At 37.5% G+C, this 21,467-nt stretch overlaps 1 protein-coding gene across 1 annotated transcript in view; it reads right to left on the bottom strand.

Annotated features, from left to right (window-relative positions):
• Window positions 1-1,742: 1,742 nt before the first annotated feature.
• Window positions 1,743-21,467, bottom strand: part of LOC131867106 (peroxidase 51-like) — a gene marked incomplete at its 5' end in the record, with an annotated part of 47,594 nt that continues 27,869 nt past the window's right edge. The window contains one exon of the mRNA XM_059215484.1: window positions 1,743-1,945. Coding sequence (XP_059071467.1) covers window positions 1,743-1,945 — 203 coding nt within the window. The remainder of the gene's footprint in view (window positions 1,946-21,467) is intronic.

The raw sequence follows: 21,467 nt of genomic DNA, 5'->3' as shown, positions 1-21,467 counted from the left end.
ATCTCAAGATGAAACCAGACCGCGTCAACAAAAACCAAAGCGAACATACACTCCCTTAGGGGAACCCATCGAAACCGTACTACATCAACTGGTTTCTCAAAATTTGGTAACCTTACCCAAAACATCAAATTATGAACCTCAAGTCAAACCTTCCTGGTGGAGGGATACTGAGCATTGTGATTTCCATTAAGGGAAAGGACATAAGACAAGCAATTGTCACAGATTGAAAGATCTTATTGATTGAGGTGAAATTAAAATTGAAGGACATGACCCTAAAACAACAAACAATGATCATCTCATGTTTAAAAATCCACTTCCATCGCAAGATCAAAGGGGTCCTTCCAATTCAGGGAGAAACACAGATACCACCAATTATACGCAAGCCGCATATAATTATACTATGAATCACCTATATGATGCCAGTGAACAGATTACAACTATAACCATCAAAAATCCCAGCTCCACTTGCAATGTTGTTACACGTCGCAATAAGATTACCATAAAAGCAGCTCCACAAGGCACCCCACCTACCCCAAAGCAGTATAACCTTGTGGAACAGTTAGACAAAATGCCTGCATTGATATCTATCTTAGAGCTATTACGCTTATCTCCATCTCATAAAATTATCTTGGATCAAGCTCTCCAAGAGGCGTCAGTCCCTACAAACCTAAATACAGATCAATTCCAAGCCATGGTCAGAAATCTAATATCCTCACCTTGTCTCACTTTCTTGGAAAGTGACAACTGCTCCTTCCAGCAACCTCATAATGCATCACTCCATATTGAAGGGTTTATCAACCAGCATAGGATCAAGCGAGTCTTGACCAACAATGGAGTAGGCCTGAATATCTGTACTCTACAATTAGTCACTGTATTGGGATATGCAATTGAATCAGTGGATCCTCGCAAGAAGATCACAATCAAAGCCTATGATGATGTCAAGTGTTCATCCAAAGGAGTTGTGGTGCTACCAATCTGAGTGGGCCCTATGGTAAAACACATCATCTATCAAGTCCTGGACCTTCCTTTTCCATACAATTTTCTATTGGGAAGACCTTGGATACATGCCATGCAAGCCGTTCCATCCACTTACCATTAGAGTATCAAGTTCCCGCATAATGATGTAGAGATCGCAATCCTAGGCAATGCAAAACCCTTTGCATATTGTCATAATATAAATCATCAACCAAAGATTACCATTCCTAACAATAGAGAAGCCATCTCCTCCACATCATACATAAGTCCAGCCTCTCTTTCTAGTTCAAACACCACTATACCCAAGAAAGAAAAGCTTAAGATGAAAATAGTAGGGGAAGGTCCTGGGGAATACAATTTAAGCCAACTCTTTTGTGTTGGACAAATGCCCACTTCTCTTAGGACACATGGTAAACCTCAACAATTACTTCAACAACCACTGATCAAGCTAGCATGTACAAGACTTTCATCCTTGGAAAGAGTCAAGAAGAAGAAACTAGAGATGAGGACTTAGCAGAATGGATCTATAAAGATCCCATCACCACCAATTCTCCGCAAGCTAAGCTTCCCACGGATCAGTATGACAAAGGCCTTCTCATTATGCAAAGAATGGGTTATGATGGTTAGAGTGCTTTGGGACCTTGCAAACAAGGAAGACATGAACTGCTGCAGCCGGAATTAAAGCCCAAGGATAATACAGGACTAGGCTTTCAAAAGGAGATCCTTCCTAAGCTCAGATTCAAAGGAAAAACTAACCAACCACTATATCAGCCTACTACAAAGAGGTCCCCTTTGATTATAAAAGCAGCATCAAACACCATGGCAAGTACCCCATCAAGGCTAAAAATCTCAGCACAACCACCTACAATACCCATCATCCCACCAAGCAGACCAGCGATCCCACCCGCAATAGCAATAACATCAATAGCACCATTAGCAGCAGCAATTGTATCAGAACCCATGACAGTATCTACGACACCAAAAGTTCCAGCAGAAGCAATAGAGTCAACACTACCGATACTCCCCGTATCAAATTCATTGATCCCCATAATCCTTCCTGCAGTACTGATCATTTCATCTACAATGGTACATCAACCAATCACACCAGCAGTATTTAACTCAAAAGACATCCTAGTATGGTATAGTAATCGGATACTGGAAAGTGACTCAGAGACTGACTCACATGAATGGGAATTTGATTCCATCTAGCTTAATACTTTAGATGAGGAAGACACATCACTACCTCCACCTTGCAAAGACATCCCTATTTATGGAGAAGCACAGATAAAGACCTCTTGGGTTCCTGAGCTAAAAACATCTTCCATAGACCCTACGTCCCATCCTATGCCTGATTTTGATAGGGAGAGTACCATCAACGACCTTCACCACAACATCTTAACCCTCACTAACACATCTAATGAACTTAATCTAATCGATGAGGTAATGCCCATTATCCATCCTAAACTCATCAAATGGAACCAGCTTAATCCCCCATGTCTGGACCTTTTCCAAAATGATGAGGCAATCATTGACTTTTTGGAACTATGGGATAACATACCGAGCGGGGATCACAAAGTTGGATTTGCCATTGAACTTAATAGCGCATCATACTTTGGGGCGGATGCCAAACCTTTCAGCTGCAAAAATATAACAATAAAACATGGATCTTCTAGTGAAAACCACATTGTGGTACTTTTTGATCCCACAAAAGTAAAAAGAAAAAGTGTATCCAATAGTGAAAACCTCTCTGAGGCACCAGAGGATGAAAGGTTTGACATTCTCCTTGCTAGTACACAATAGGAATGATCAACAATTCTCATCGAAGAAATAAAAGAATACAATGTGGGGACTCTTGAAATGCCTCACCACATACATCTGGCATCTCTTTTAACTCCAGAGGAATAGGCTAAGTTTGTAGAGTTCTTCTAGAAGCATTAGATCAACTTCGCATGGTCATATGCAGACATGCCTAGGCTTGATCCTGATTTAATCATGCATCACCTCACCATAGTAGAAGGAGCCAAACCTGTCAAGTAGACACTTCATAAAATGCATCCTCAAATTGAAGTACTAGTCAAAGCAGAACTTAAGAATCTCCTATATGTTGGTTTCATTAGACCAATTGATTATGCAGATTGGATATCCAATATTGTGCCTGTCGGAAAGCCAAATGGGGGCATCCATATCTGTACTGACTTCAGAGATCTGAACAAAGCATGTCCTAAAGATGACTTCCCCTACCAAACATCGACATAATAGTAGACCTAATAGTAGGCCATGCCATGCTTTCACTCATGGATGGCTTTTCAGGGTACAATTAGATAAAGATCACACCAAAGGATCAACATAAGATGACCTTCACATGTCTATGGGGAACATACTACTAGAATGTAATGCCTTTTGGTCTCAAGAATGTAGGAGCGACCTATCAATGAGAAATGACCACCATCTTCCATGACATGATGCATACTATAATGGAAGATTATGTTGATGACTTACTTGCAAAATCACTCATAAGAGAAGTTTATCTGGAATTATTAGATAAAATCTTTGATAGATTGGAACAATATCATGTTCGATTCAACCCAAAGAAATGTGTCTTTGGAGTAACGTCAGGGAAGCTTCTAGGATACATCATCTCAAGCAAAGGTATTGAGGTCGATCCAGCAAAGGTCAAAGCAATCATGGACATGCCACCTCCAAATAACATCAATCAGCTAAGGACATTACAAGGGCGGCTTCAATCCATCTGAAGATTCATTGCACAACTGGCACATAATTGTCACCCATTTACACACCTATTACACAAAACATCCACTTTCAATGGGATACCAGATGCTAGCAAGCATTCCAGATGCTTAAAGACTATCTCATGAATACACCATTGTTGATCCCACCAGATCCAAGTAGGCCTTTACTACTCTATATATCAACAACACATACAACATTGGGTGTACTATTGGCACAACACAATACAGAAGGGAAAGAGTGTGCTATTTACTATATCTCTCGCACACTGGTTGGCTATGAACTCAATTACACACCTATTGAGTGAGCTTGCCTAGCAGTAATCTTGGCAACCACTAAACTGAGGCACTATCTGTTAACACACAAAGTACAGCTCATTGCGAAGATCGACCCACTGAAGTACTTACTCAACAAAGTAGCATTGACTAGCCGCTTGGCCAAATGGGTGATGATTCTAAGTGAATTTGACATCGAGTATGTGGACCATAAAGCTATCAAAGGACAAGTTATTGCATATCAATTGGCTGATGCACCACTCATAGGCGATCATCCTCTCATTTCCAATTTTCTAGATGAAGAGATATTCATGATCACAACATCACAACCATGGAAATTATACTTTGATGGTTCATACACTAGGCATGGCTCGGGGGCAAGCATTTTGTTTATCACACCTCAAGGTGATAGCATCCCGAAGTCTTACAAGCTCACATTTCCATGCACAAACAATGTAGTTGAATATGAATCCTTGATCACAGGACTCAGGCTAGGCATACAATGGAAGTTACAAGAACTACAAGTATATGGTGACTCCCAACTGGTCATTTGATAAGCAACTGATGAATATCAGACTAAAGATGACAAACTCATGCCATACAAACAAATGGTGGACAAATTAAATGCATCATTTACTACTATCACCTTTGAGAAAATACCAAGAGATCAGAATCGAGCTACTGACGCTATGGATACCATTGCATCTCTCCTAGATCTTCCATAAAATTCAACACGCTATGAGTTCTTGGTAAAACAAACTTTGATCCTCGCTTATGATATCCCTGAATCTGAGATGATATGTCGCCTTATCGGTTTCGAATCCCCATGGTATGGTGAATTCTACACCTACCTGCACGATCACATCCTTCCTCCTAACCAATTGAATAACCAACGTAAAACCTTCATTTGCCAAACCGCTCGATATACCATTATTGCTGAAACCCTATATCGACGCAGTCTTGATGGTACTCTCCTTCGATGTCTGGAATAGGATGAGATAACAAAGGCCTTGGAAGAGGTACATGAAGGAATTTGTGGAACTCATGCAAGTGGTCTGTCACTCGCCAAGAAACTCCTTTGCACGGGATACTATTGGCCATCTATGGAAAAAGACTCCTACTACTTTGTCTGAAAATGCAAAAAATGCCAAGTTCATGGAGACCTGATACATGCACCGGCACAGGAATTGCAACCAATCACAACACCATGGCATTTTTGTCAATGGGGCCTTGACCTTGTGGGTAAAATCCATCCATCTTCATCTAACAGCCACAAATTCATTATTACCGCCACCAAGTACTTCACAAAGTGGATCAAAGTTGTTCCACTTACCCAAGTCACCGGCAAGCAAATTGCCTCATTCATCCTCAATTACATCATCTGTCGATATGGTGTACCCATGTCCATCATAACAGATAATGGACTTCCATTCAAAAATCAGGATGTTTGTGAGCTCTGTGAGAAATTTCACATCCAACACCGCTTTTCCACTCCCTATTACCCACAAGGCAATGGTCAGACTGAATCATCAAACAAAAACATATTAAGAATCCTAAACAAGACAGTCAATGATGTCGGTCATGATTGGCATGTTCAATTAAATCTAGCACTATGGGCATACCGCACTAGCATTCGAACCCCTACAGGTGCAACTCCCTACTCACTGGCTCTGGCGCAGAAGCTATCTTACCTGTCAAGGTTTAGATACCATCTCTATGGGTTTCCTTGCACAATCTCATCAATTGTGAAGCATACAGACTATCACGTCTCCAAGATTTAGAGCTACTTGATGAGAAATGACAAGTTGCATACAATCACCTCAAAGCCTATCAGTAGCACATGAGAAGGAGCTATAATCATCGAGTTAGACCTCATACATTCGAGGTCGATGATCTTGTTCTTCGAGAAAATCCTCGTAACCAACCAAATAGAGAACATTAGGGAAAGTTTGAATCAAATTAGCTGGGGCCATATGTTATTATTGCTTTATTTGGGTCTGGGGCATATCAGTTGGCTACTTTAGAAGGAGAACCACTAGCAGATCCGATCAACAACATGTACCTCAAATGGTTTTATACATAAGCTGCATAGAACATCAGGCTCCCATACATACCAACAAAAATCAACCAAAAACATTCAGATAAATGACCTGAAGAAAATACAAAAACACCAAAATAGTAAAGAAAAATCAAACATCTAAATGGTGAACAACCACTCCGGTGGCACCTTGGGTAAGTACGATGGTGAAAACCTGGCAAACAGGCGCCACTCATAAAGGCTATGACTCTATTGTCTTTCAGACTTGTTGCGATCATATTTATTTTATACACACATCCATCATTCCAAACTGTGGCTTCTTATTGATCTCCAATCCAATATAGTACTTCATGCATCTTGCATCCCGCTTTTTCATAGTCAAGTCTAAACTAGGGGCAATGCCCTTAACCTATTGATGGAAGGGGATTCTACATTTTTTTGTGATTCACTAAGTTCTTCATTGCAAAACTATATCACAAAATACCAAAAACATTCAAAACTATCTCACAAAATACCAAAAACATTCAAAACTATCTCTCAAATTCCAAAAACATTCAAAACTATCTCACAAAATACCAAAAACATTCACAAAAAATCACAAAATCCAAAAACATCCGAAAACATCAAAAATCACACAAAAACATGGCAACACATTGTACATACTCATCCGAGCAGATACCAAACAAGCATTGTGAAATACTCCAAATGATGACCACTTATCCAATCGACCAAACAATCAACATCAACACTCAAACTATCTTCAAAAAGGATGCATCCTCCCTTACCAAAACAAAGACAAGATGACATTTTCTTTGACAAAGAAAATTAAGTTTAAGCTATCAAATACTTGGTTGATCTATGGGGTATTTATTCATATCAGGTTTCTACAACATTGTTTGTGTATCTTTGGCGCATTATTCCGATGAAGTACTGGGGCATGTCCTAATGGTGTTTACATGGGAAGTTCACTAAGCTATGTGATCTTATGCAAAATGCAGTCATAGATCACTACGACTTGCTGACTACAGCGTATACCTCGACCATATGAGCATGAACCATTACCAAGGATCCATATTCTTTATTCTTTATGTATGTTGTTTACTTACCAGTCCAATGCTCTTTCTTTGGTTCCTCCTACCTCATCCAAATTGGATAAAGATTTTTATCTCTTATTACGGTATGAACTTGTCTCAGGATATGATCGGCAAAAGATCAAGGAGTACGTTCCAAGTCATGCATGAAAGGAGATGATCCTTGTCTCTTCTGCAAGCAATACTCAAGTCAACTTGACCCATTATATCAAGTTGTTTGTATTAACTTGCTATATCAAAATCCATGTAAGGAATACTCAGGTCATCTTGAATCATTATGTCAAGATGCTTTAATTTTCTTACAACATTTTAAAGCTTGATGATGAAAAATAAAGCACTATGGATCGTCATTTCATCTCATCTGTTTATATTGCATTCTGTTGCATACCGTCCACCCATTTACTCATTTATTTACATGATTTTTGAATGCAAAATGTGAACAAAGTTAATATGAGCAGTTATTCGAAAATTGAGTTGGTTTTGGATACCAATCACGACAGAGCACTCTGATACATTATCACGTGCATCATGCAGAGTCTAAACAACCTTGCATTCATCCCATCATCATTTCATTACATTTCAGTCGCATTTGCATTATTCTTTAGCCATTCATTAGCATGTATTTATTATCATTTAGTTGCACTTACCACATATAGTTCATTCTCATTTTCTTGCATTAGTATCATTGTATCCTTTCATTATTACCCTCATAACATTTAGATTCACTTACATAGATAATTATCCTTATTTGCATTTCCTACCATGATTACTCATAACATTTAGATTCACTTACATAGATAATTATCCTTAATTGCATTTCCTACCATGATTACTCATTACTATACATTCATTTAAACATCCGTTAGTGATCATCATTTATCATCATTTCCACACTTATGTATCATAGATTTGTTTAGGTTTCCATAATTGCATACATTCATTTATCTATTCATTAGTTAAAGTACATTCATTCATCCATTTTATCTCACTTAGGATTCATTAGATTGCATTCATTATCCCTTTTAATTGCATGAAGGTGCGGTTATTAAGCATGAGTTGCATTATCAGTACATTATCATTTTACTTCATCATATTTGGGCATTTAGAATCATAAAACCATTTGTCTCAAACATTGGTTCATACATTATAGCATATGCATTCATTTAGAAATCATCATTTAAACATTTGTACTTTACATTTGTTTATCCATGTTACATTTATTTTTAACCATCTAGATGCATATACATAAATAAATCATTCATTCAAAATCATTTGCATTAACATCATTGCATATCATTATCCCATCATTGTGTTAATATAAAGTACAAAATACTATCTATACCATCATAAATCATCATTTTATTCTGCATACATGACCATCATGACATTGCATACATCCGACATTCTGTCCCAAAAAAATCAAAATGCACACATATATCAACCTACATCCACATGTTAGCATCCAACATCATACAACATGCATATAGACATCATGTAAAAATAAATCATCATAAAACATGCATATAGGAATCATCTCATAAACGCATACATATAGCAAAGTACAAGTATCCATCTAAGCATAAACTGCATACATAATCAAAATGCATATCATCACAAAACTATGGGATCTCCTCATATATATCATCTCATGTATCAGAGTACAATGAAGTCTACAAAATCGGCTACTAAGAGCCATCCAAGACATAGTCCAAGTTAACAATATAAATACATGCATGCAAAAATTCTCTCTCAAATGCCACTCTGACCAGATGCTGCACCACCATGACCACCTACTCCCCCACTAGTCCCTGCACCATTTGATCTATCTCTCCATGGAGGCCCCATCAAACCCCCACTAGCTCCTGCGCCACCTGACCTATCTCTCCGTAGAGGACCCATCACACCCCCACTTCTCTGCATCCTCTAAGACCACTTTGATCTGGCCTGCCACATTTGTGAATAGCTCAGTGCTCGCTGACTAGCTGGCACCACTTGCTCATATAAACCTCGCCAATACTCTATCTTAGCCTGTGCTCACCGGACCTCCCTCACTAAAGCCTCCATAGCCGACCCTTGTCCCGATACTCCCTCCAAGGCCCGCACTCTCTCCTGCAACTGAGTCACTCTCTCCACTGCACCATCCCTCTCCCACAACACTACAGTCAGCTCTGACTCTCGTGCAAATAACTGCACATCTCAAGCTGTAACCTCCACCTCCAGATCCTCCACCTATGTCTTGGCTGATGTAAGTCGAGTCTACAAATATAATATCATATGATCCCGAAGATCACCACCCCCTATGGCTCCCTCCCCTATATCCATAGGTACCTCACCTGTAGCTCCCTCTCTAGTGGCTCCCTCCCCTCTATCCATTAGTACCTCTCTGTCCCCCATACCTTTCCCACCCAATCTAGCTCCTCCCGACATCAAAGGTCCCTATGATATCCGCAATGGAAAACTGCCTCTCCCTCTCCGCTACACTCGCCCACCACCTCCACCATCCCCCCTCCTCCTCCTCCATCACCACCATCCCCTCTTGCTCCTCCATCTACTATAGGTCCTCAACCTCCTCTCCTCCTTTGTCTCTATCCCGTCTCCTCCTCAAAATAAAGAATTGGCTCTATTGGATATGATATCTGAAGTATCGGATGAGCTGCCATATACTGCGTATACTCTTCCAACACCCCTACATCTACCACCCTCGGCCGTATATCCCATGGTCTCGCCTGTAGCATCTAAAACTCTGCCAATGCCTGATCATAAGGTAGTACTAGACCCCATGTGTACCTCTCATGAACCACTCTGGCATACTCTCCTGATCTCCTAGGCAATCCCTGCTGCTGTCCAAACTGTCTCATAGCTCTGCTCGGCAACTGTCTCTCCACATGGTAGGTTGTCCTCCCAATGAGGAATCAGGTCATGAATACATATGGCAATGCCTCCGCATCATCCTCCCAAGGCTCACACTCAATATAGGGTCTCCAGATCACTACATCCAAATCATCCAGTGCCCGTTGCCACCACTCTAACTTCCCCAAGTGGGCCTGACTCATCATACCACTATATATATACATATACGGTTGGTCGACTACCCGAAATCTTAGACTCACTGGTCGAGTAACTGGTAGGTGCTCCCACGCCAAAATATGTAGCAATGTCACTCCCACTGCCAATGAGCCCCTCCTACGGTATACTACCTCATGAAGCTCCTGATATAGGTGCGTTATCACGCACAGTCCCCATGCAAACCGGGTCCCCTTTGTAATCATTTTCTCAATAACCTGCCCCCAACCAATGGCCAGACCATGTGATTGCTTATCCAGACACAATAGCCCCCCAACGATCCCTGATAGCACTGTTGGTAATGGCTCGTACAATGCAGCAATATCCTCCTAGGCTATAGAGCCATCATCAATATACACGTCCTCATCAAAGAATCTCTGCACCGCTAGGGTACCCCATGCTCTATCGTATGTCATCAGCTCACCTCGAATAGGTATATGCAGGATGCGCCATACATCCTCTAGTGTCACAGTCATCTCCCTCTGCGCCAATTGAAACGTACATGTCTCACTATGCCAACGCTCTGCCAATGCTATCATCAGACCGTGATTCATCCGAATCACAGGCATATGCATCACATCATACAGGTCAGTCACTGCAATGCAATCCACTTCGGCCTCTGTCAGCTGATCACGCAGCCCCTATGTGGCGGGATGTCTTTCGTGCAACTGTAAGATGCGTAGATCCTCTTACACAAGTGCATCAACCATTATCATCAATTGTTTTGTTTCAAACTTTCTTAAGTTTAAACCTAGACTATCAACAGATACTTTGATCAAGTATCTTCAGGTCTCAACAGGTAAGAAATCATGGCACACCTAGACTTCAACAAACATTTATCCTAATGACCTAAGTCTCATCAGGGCTGCTATGGTTCAAAACAACTCTCACTTCACATCTCCATCCATCCATCATTGGCATCTAGAGATTATTTGTTCAAACACTGTGGCATCTATTTTTTCGCACAAAAGTGCTACTTTGCACACAAAAGCGCTATCTGCTAACAATAGCCCCACTTCCCTAACAAAAGCGCTTAAAGAACTATTCAAAAGTGCTCAAACTACAAAAGCGCTACATTAGCTATGCAATAGCATTGCTTTACATCACTAGCATTCAATCAACTACTCAATAGTGCTGAACAACCAATAGCGCTCAAACATCTATACAATAGCACTAATATTTGCAAAAGCACCCAAATGACTGCACAATAGCGCCATTGCGGCATAAAAGCGCTAGTTAAATCGACAAAAGCGCCAAAACACAGTTTCAACGCTATTGTCTCGACTCAACTTGGACCTAGCTAAAAATGCATCAAAAAAAGTGAAAAATTCAAAAACTCAAATTCACATACAGCTCGTCCGTTGTCATCTGGCCACTGGAATCGTCAGACTCGCTCAAGTCGATGCTCTGCTACTGGTACCGGCATCCTGACTGCTCCTTGCTCTTCCAAAAAATCACTATCAGAGCTAAAGTTTCACTATGGACGCGAATGCGAATGAGCCTGGTTCTACCCCTTTCTCCCCATATAAACCTTTTATCATAACCGTAATTTTCCCCCGCTCACCGCCGTGGTCCCCGTGAACTTCCCGAGCCTTCCATTTCTTCATTTTATCTCTGATTTCTTCTATTTTTCACTAGCATTGCTAACTTCTTCTCTTCTATCACTCTGCCAATTTTCATTCTTTTTCGAGAGATTGCCCGATTTTTTGAAATTTTTCGGCCCATCTCTCAAGGGGGTATACCACCCATTAAACCAACATTTTATGGGGCATTTCTTCACACTTATTTTTCTTTCTTTGAAACAATGGGATAAACCACATCGTCTCAAAGAGGGGCAAATGTAGTCACATAAATCTGTCGACTTTAATTAAATAAATATTTGCTATTTATTTGATTAAAAATCTACTAGCCATTAGTTAATTAAATTAATATTTAATTAATTCATCTTCAAACATTCTCCTATTAATTAAATAAATTATTCAATTTATTTTAATTCATTCATTATACCAAATTCACAATCAATTTAAATGAATAAATTTTATTTATTTAATTAAATCCCCCTTTTCCTCTTTTAAATAAATTAAATAAAACATTTATTTAAATCATTTATACCCCCACTTTCATTTTCCTACAAATACAACTTGCACACATTTATTGAAATAAATTAATTTTATTTTAAATAAAATACTATTTTTCTCTCACCCACCATCTCCCACTTGCCCTTCCTAAATTCTTCTAGAACCTATCTAATCCTAATCAATTAACTTAATCCATCCCCTAATTATTGTCACATTCCTAAGCAACTTGAAGTCACTTCTCAAAGACTTCAAAGTCTTTGAAAAGCATTTAATGTTTTGTGTGTTCAACAATCTAACCTCTAAAGTCTTCCAAAACCACTAATGGCTCTTACATGACCATTAATGGCTCTTACATAACCATTTATGGTTAATTCAACTTGTACTCATGTGTCTCCTCAAGTATTTATTGCTTTGACCATGGTTATCCCTTTTGCCTTTGCAAAAGAGTTTATCCATTGGATAAAAGCTTTATTCTTTGAATAAATAATTTATTCCCTCAACCTAGCCTTGACCTTGACTCCCAAGTTAACTCTCAGGTCATATCAAGCATTTAATGCTTATTCCCTCTCCTCTCAACCTATCTCACATTGACACTTGTCATCCTGGGATTGGGTTGAAAGCTCTCACATGGATTGAATATCATTCAATCCCAACCCTTGTCGAGATTACTCAATCTCAACCATCCATTGCTCCATTTTACCTATAAATAGAGCTCACATTTCTTATTTTTAAAATCCTCAAGCATTTAGCATTCATAGTCATAATCCTGAAAACTTGTATGCATCTAAATTATAGAAATTTTTTGAGAGCATTTAGAATAAACCACTAATATGTTGTTATTTTGGCCTAAAATAAATCATTTTAGCATCATAGCATCTAATATTAGCTTTTATTCACATTTACATAGCATTTTAGAGTAAACATTTCAATCTTGAACCTCCATAAGCATCCATAGTGCAAAAAGCTGCTGAGAGCTACACTAGTTTGGAACTTGGAGAGGAGAGGAACAAAGGAGAAGGAGCTAAGAGCATGGTAGAAGGCATCTGGAGATGTCTTCTTGCATTTACATTCGTAGTTAAATGATTTACTTTGTTTTTGGTGTCTCTTTTGATATGCCTGCTTAGAATAGTTTTTGGTTGATTAACACTAGCAGTTTCTTGTGTTTTTGTATGTTATTCCACCACAGGCTTTAGTCTAACTTTGCCCCATTTCGCAACGCATCACATAGTATATCTTACTTTTCCTTGGTATATTTTCATTGAAAGCATCTGCTAAACACTTTAATGTCTGTCCATGTAAAGTTGGAATGTCTATGAGTCAGTGGCTATTTCTCTAGGATCCTAAGTTTGTCTATGAGTCAGTGGCTATTTCTATAGGATCTAGGATCTATTGATTTGGGAACCAACAAACTGCACAGGTCAATTTAAGAGTGCTTGTATGTTTTATTGGCTAAGTATAATGCATGCAGAGAGGGGTGTACCTCATATTTTTAGAAACAACCTGTCAAAGTTTGATAGTTTTTTGCACTTAGGTCATGTAAGGGATATCGTCGTTAGGGTATAGTGCTAAGAATTAGAGTGAGTTTGGGGGAAAAACAAGGCCATGAATAGGGTAAAATTATGTAATTAGATGTGTTAGCACTGAGAATTCATGCCCACAATGAACAAAATGATAAATAGGGCTTGTTCTGACTTTTAATTGAATGCCTCTGATGATTTTTGTGTCAACAAAAAAACTACTGCCCTAGGAAAACGACTCTGAATATCTAAAATTTGAGATAGGTTATTGTAGAGAGGCCTTACGTGACCCTGTAGGTTTATACAAATAATTCACAAGTACCATAGATTCTAAGAAATAGCCTTTCAAAGTTTGACATATTTTTGTACTTAACAGACAATGCTGCTAGGATATGGCATTGAGCATGCAGGTGAGTTGGGAGGCAAAACAAGAGTATCCTTAGGGTAAAACTGTGTCACCAAATTTCGCAATGACTTGTCCTCCGTCATTACTAAGCATGATTAACCATACTTATTACATCCACCTAAACAATAATTTTTTTTGGATCGAATATGTCAAAGTGTATAGGAGGTAGAACATTAAATCAAATCCAATTTTGTTTATTTGTGATTTTTCATTACTAATCATCCATGTTATGATTAATAACAATACCAATATGGTCATTAAATTTGGTGAAGTTGCCCAAGGCAACCAAATTTATCACTTAAGATTTAGATAGAACAAATTATATCGAACCTCAAGATTATACAGTATAACAAGCTATTATTCATTATTACTTTCAAGATTAAAGTTTCAAAGAATGAAGACATGCACATGAGCAAAATATTATATCGAATCTCAACTTCTATATATCAAATTGTCGAATAATTGTGTATGTCGATATACAAAAATGGACTAAACTGTTGGCATTTGGCATTATAATAGACAAGGGGAGATTGTTGGCATTTCAATAAGGATATTTAGAAGGTTGTTGATGATTATACATAAAACTGATTAAGGATGTTTACTATCTTAATATTATTATTTTGTCATTGATGTCAAGAAATTGTTTTTCTAATTTAGTATGATATTGCCATATCTTGAGAAGTATGATTTGATGAGTATAAAGATGTCAGTAAAAGACACAGATAAAATATGATGGATAAGGGGAGAAATAAGTTATTCAATGGACAACTATTACTGAGTTAGGCAATAATGAGATCATGATGATTAGATTGTTTTGATATCCTACATATGTTATTGATTGAAAGGTTAATAATATACTATGTTACCAAGCAAAGAACTTAGTCAGTAAACTCTAAGGAACCTAGTCGGTAAACCCTAAGGTTATCGCTATCGGTTAATGAAGGTAGAATGTCTACCGAGTGAAGTTTAGTATTTATCGAGTTGCAACCAAAATACATTAAATGATTACATGCATTATTTAATGAAGGAAGCTGATGAGATGGCTATGATTAAATGATTGGTATGTCGTGAATGAAGTTTATTAAAGAATCTATGGCAAAGGAAAATCGATAGGAAGATCTACAGCTTAGATTGAACTACAATACCCTAGCACAAGTTCCAAGAAATGTATGCAAGTTCCAAGGCAGGGTAAAACGTTTTGAGATCAAAGGATACATTGAACCTAGACAAAGTTTGAAGATCTAATGACTATGATTGATCATGGGAAATGTGATCAAAGAGATTAAGTGGTTGGAAAATTGTTTATAAATAGGGAACTGTTGATAAACAATGCATGCGGGCAAGTGTATGCACAGGGATGCTACATAGTGATTACCAAGCATAGAAGCTTGAAGACCTGTTTTGAATAACAGAGTATAGAGCCCTGTAGATGGACAAGATTAGTTATATGTCAATATTGTATTGAGCAAATAAGAATCTGCTTTAACATTTTAGATGTGAAGTTGCAGATAGATTTTTATTACTGTTATTTTCTGAAGTGATAGAAAATCTCTTAACCGAGTGGACTTAAAAATCTTATTTGTAAAACCCTCTAGCAAGGTGACATTCTGATTGAGTGTTTGAAATCCTTTAACAAGGTCACTTCTAACAAGGTGAAGATCCTAACAGATATGTGGGAAATCCCTTAACCCGGTCACATCTAGCAATGTGTTTGTATTCTTTAACAGGATTTGCTTTTAACCGAGCATAATCTAGAAGAGTATATTTCTTAGTGGGTTCAAAATCCCACAGTGGTTTTTTCCCTATTTGGGTTTCATGTTAAATCCGGTGTTATGAGTGTTATGATGTTTATATGCTTTTGAGTTTGCATGTTTAGTAGTTTTGGTTATATTACTGAAGTATATGTTACCGAGGTTGAATCTGATATTTTTATGGAAGATTAAGTTTGTATGATTCACCCCCCCCTCTCATCTTATTAGCTTGGCATTTGTACTTATCTTTAAGTATCAGAACTATCAATTGGTATTAGAGCTTTGGAATCCGGAAGGAAAAGTTTAAAGGTACTTTAGGAAAAGATCCAAAGATGTATAAGAGGGATGCACCGAAGCTGAATAAGTCAAGTTTCTCTACATGGCAGAAAAGGATGAAGCTGCACCTATCAGGAGTTGGAGAATATGCTGTATATTATCTGGAGAATGATTTCATCACACCGAGTACCTATCCATTGACAATGGAAGAGATAAAGGCAAAGAAAGAACATATCCAAGCAATGATTGAAATAACATCTGCATTGACCGATTCAGAGTTTAATGATCTAGAAGGCTACAATGATGCAAAGGCAATGTGGGACAAGCTCATATCTGTGTATGGAGGATATGAACATGTTCAAAGAGAAAGAGTAGATATTCTAAGAGGAAAACTTGAATCTATGAGGATGAATGAAGGTGAGAACATAACCCAGTACAATACAAGACTAAAGGAGATTGTCAATCAAATCAAAGGAGCAAGTGGAACTATTGAAGAAAAGGATATAACAAGTAAGTTATTAAGAATCCTTCTACCGGCCTATGCAATCCGAGTCTTTGCAATCAATGAATTGAGGTATGTACCTAATATGCCAGTTTCTTTAGATGCTACTATTGGTAAGCTACATGCATTTGAGTTAAGTAACTTTGATAACAGTGGGTCATCGGTAAATAAAGTTGAATCTGCATTTAGTTATTTTCATATTGGTGAATCTGATGATTACAATGATAGAATGAGTAAGTACACTAAAGGGGATCACAGTGGAGCAAGTGAAAGATTTCGTAAGAACATGGAGGAAGTACACAAATTGTATGAGGAAATCAAAAAGCAAGAAGAGTTTGAAGCACTATTAGCCAAAAGGTTACTGAGAGGCAAAGGTAAGTATAAAGGAAAACTACTTTTGAAATTTTTCAATTGTGATAAGATAGGACATATGGCCTCTAATTGTCCTCACAAAGATTCTACTAAAAAGAGAGATTACTGAGATGATAGACAAAAAGATAATCATTACAGAGGATACCGAGACTTTAGAAGAAGACATAGAAAGTCATGCTTAATAGCCGATGAGGAATCCAATGATGATAAATCAGATGAAACTGATACAGAGGAAGTAGTTTATGTGGCCATCAAAGATGGATCGGATCAAGAAAGGTATGAAGAAAAAGCCCTTATATCTCACATAAATACTAATGACTCTTGGATCATAGATAGTGGATGCTCACATCACATGATAGGTGATAAACACAAGTTTGTTATGTTAGAAGACTATGATAGAGGCTATGTAAGATTTAGTAATGATGCACCATGTCCGGTAAGAGGTAAAGGATCCATAACACTTCTTGACAATGCAAGATGCAATGATGTTTATTGGGTTGAAGGTTTGAAATACAATTTGTTGAGTGTAGCACAACTAAACAATACAGGATACCAAATAGAATTTCAGAAAGGAATTGTCAAAGTTCATGACAAGCATGGAAAGTTAGCTGCTACTGAGACACAAACAAAAGGTAACACATTTCACCTTGACTCAACTCAGAATAAATGTTTGTATGCAAAGATAGATGATACCTGGTTATGGCATAAAAGGTTTTGTCATGTAAATTTTGATAATCTGATCAATTTAAGAAAGAAGCATCGAGTAAGAGATCTACCGAGTCTTGAAAAACCTAAGAATGCTATGTGCCGAGGATGCCAGATGGGTAAAATGACAAGATCAAGATTTACAAGTAAGTCCTACACCTCCAAGAGAATTTTAGATCTTGTGCACACTGATCTTTGTGGTCCTATGAAAGTTCAAAGTTATTATGGTGATAAATATTTCATATTATTTGTGGATGATTACTCAAGGATGATGTCAGTAATGTTTTTAAAAGAAAAATCAGAAACTTTTCAAATGTTTAAATGGTATAAGGCAAGAGTTGAAAATGAAACAGGAAGACAACTGAAGTGTCTTAGATCAGATAGAGGAGGAGAGTTCACATCTGATGAGTTCAACTTATTCTGCAATGATCATGGTATAAAAAGACTAGTCTCTGCACCGAGAACTCCACAACAAAATGGAATTGCTGAGAGAAGAAACAGATCTATTGTGGATTGTGCCAGAACCCTAATGATTGAAAAGAAAGTGCCACAAACATTTTGGAGAGAAGCAATAAGCACTGCAGTTTACACCTTGAACAGAGTACAACTGAAGAAAGGTACTTTGAAGACACCATATGAAATCTAGTATGATAAGAAAACTAATGTAAGTTATTTTAAAATCTTTGGAAGTAGATGCTATGTACACAAGGATGATAGAAATGGCAAGTTTGATCAGAAAAGTGAAGAAGGAACATTTCTTGGTTATTCTTATAGAAGTAAAGCATTTAAATGTCTGATGAAATCATCTAACAAAATACTAGAAAGTGTAAATGTGAAAATTGATGAATTTACAGAAAGAAATGATGAAGAAAATTCCAAGGAACCAGAAGATTATGATGAATTTGTCTATGTTCAACAGACAAGTCCTACCGAGAAAACTGCAGAAGGAAATGAAGAGAATATCCAGTTACCGAGTGATGAAGAAGAACATACAGAGCCTACCGAGCCTGTATTAGCCAAATATGTCAGAAGACATCATGCACCAAGTCAGATTATAGGAGATAAGGATGATCCAGTGATGACAAGGAACAAAATGAGACAGAACACATGTCTGATATCTGAATTTGAATCAAGAATAGTGAAAGAGGCATTTAATAGTGAAGATTGGATAAATGTTATGATGGAAGAGATTAATCAAATCAAGAAGAATGACACATGGACACTGGTCCCAAGACTGAAGGACAAAAATGTAATTGGTACAAAATGGATTTTTAGAAACAAGCTGAATGAAAAAGGAGAGGTCATTCGAAATAAAGCAAGACTAGTTTGCAAAGGATATGCCCAATAAGAAGGAATTGATTATGGTGAGACTTCTACACCTATAGAAAGACTTGAAGGAGTAAGAACATTGTTGGCATATGCTGCTTACAAGAATTTCAAGGTATATCAAATGGATGTCAAATCTGCATTTCTAAATGGAGTATGAGAAGAAGAAGTTTTTATTGAACAACCTGAAGGATTTGTTGAAGACAATAATAAAGATCAGGTATGTAAATTGAACAAAGCTTTATATGGTCTGAAACAAGCACCTAGAGCATGGTATGAAAGATTGCACTCTTATTTAATCAAGATTGGTTTTATAAGAACAAGTGAAAACAACAATATTTACATGAAGAATGATGAAAATGGAATACTGATCTCAGCTATATTTGTTGATGATATTATATTTTGTGGAAATGACTCTCTATATAAGAACTTTGGAAATGAAATGAGCAAAGAATTTGAGATGTCATTAATCGGTGAGATAAAGTATTTTATAGGTTTACAAATACTGCAAATGAAAGATGAGATTTTGATTACTCAATCCAAGTACATAAAGGAAATATTGAAGAAATTTGGAATGGAGGATTCAAAACCAGTAAGTACTCCTATGACCACCAACTATAAATTATCAAAAAATGATGAATTTGCATCTGTTGATGAGACACTTTACCAATCCATGATTGGAAAGTTGCAATATGTTGTTCACAATAGGCCAGACATAGCACATGTGGTAGGTATAGTTGCAAGATTCTCTGTAGATCCTAAGGAAACACACATGACAACAATCAAGAGAATTTTTAGATACTTGAAAGGCACTGAAGATTATGGCTTAGTATATCAGAAAAGAAATGACTTTGATTTAAAAGTTTATATTGATGCTGATTGGGCAGGCAACATTGGTGACAGAAAAAGCACAAGTGGAGGAGCTTTCTTTTTAGGAGAAAGACTAGTGAGTTCGCTTAACAAGAAACAAGGATGTGTTTCATAGTCAATAGCTGAAGCTGAATACGTTGTTGCAGCATTGAACTGTACCAACATAGCATGGATCAAACAACTATTGGAAGGTATAAATGAGAAAGTTATCGAGCCAGTAACTATATTTTGTGCCAATACTAGTGCCATTAACATTTCAAAGAATCCTATTATGCACTCTAAGACAAAGCACATCTCTATCAAATATCATTATCTTAGAGAAGAAGCTCAAGAGAAGAAAGTGGTGTTGGAGTATGTTAGTACAAAGGAACAAATAGAAGATATCTTCACCAAGCCACTGCCAAGGGACACTTTTGAGTATCTCAGAAGTAAGTTAGGGGTCTTACCCCTAACTTCTACTCACTGATCGAGTTGAGTGAAAGCATCAATTCGATGACTCTACAGAATATCTTTTTAGGAGTTGATGCTGATTTACACACTTTAGGATGTTTTCTAAAGGTTTGCAGGAAACAATACAGGAAATAATATAGGGAACAGGAATTGAAGACATAAATGCTCTGACCGAGACTAAGTTGACACATAACAGCAGGAAATCACTTCATACAGGAAGAAATTATGTTTTAGTTCTTTACTTTTTGGCATTGTTGTCAAAGGGGGAGAAGACTGAAGAAGAGGAGAAGACTAATGTATGGGGGAGAATTCTGATGACATGGGGAGAGCATTTCAGCATTTCAGAATCTCATAGCAATCCGAATCAAGTAGGTCAAATCAATTGGTTTTGCCATCAATGCCAAAGGGGGAGATTGTCGGCATTTGGCATTATAACAGATAAGGGGAGATTGTTGGCATTTCAATAAGGATATTGAGAAGGTTGTTGATGATTATGGGTAAAATTGATTAAGGATGCTTACTGTCTTAATATTATTATTTTGTCATTGATGTCAAGAAATTGATTTTCTAATTCAGTATGATGTTACCATATCTTGAGAAGTATGATTTGATGAGTATAAAGATGTCGGTAAAATACATAGATAAAATATGATGGATAAGGGGAGAAATAAGTTATTCAATGGCCAACTATTACCAAGTTAGACAATGATGAGATCATGATGATTAGATTGTTTTGATATCCTACATATGTTATTGATTGAAAGGTTAATACTATACTATGTTATTGAGAAAAGAACCTAGTCGATAAACCCTAAGGAACCTAGTCGGTAAACCCTAAGGTTATCGCTATCAGTTAACGAAGGCAGAATGTCTGTCGAGTGAAGTTTCATATTTATCGAGTTGCAACTAGAATACATTAAATGATTACATGCATTATTTAATGAAGGAAGTTGATGAGCTGGCTATGATTAAATGATTGGTATGTCGTGAATGAATTTTGTTAAAGAATCTATGGTAACGGAAA

The sequence above is a fragment of the Cryptomeria japonica genome, chromosome 2, assembly GCF_030272615.1.
Source record: "Cryptomeria japonica chromosome 2, Sugi_1.0, whole genome shotgun sequence".
Taxonomy (NCBI): domain Eukaryota; kingdom Viridiplantae; phylum Streptophyta; class Pinopsida; order Cupressales; family Cupressaceae; genus Cryptomeria; species Cryptomeria japonica.
Note: the sequence above shows the minus strand (reverse complement) of the source record. Positions and strands in the feature narration are given on the sequence as shown.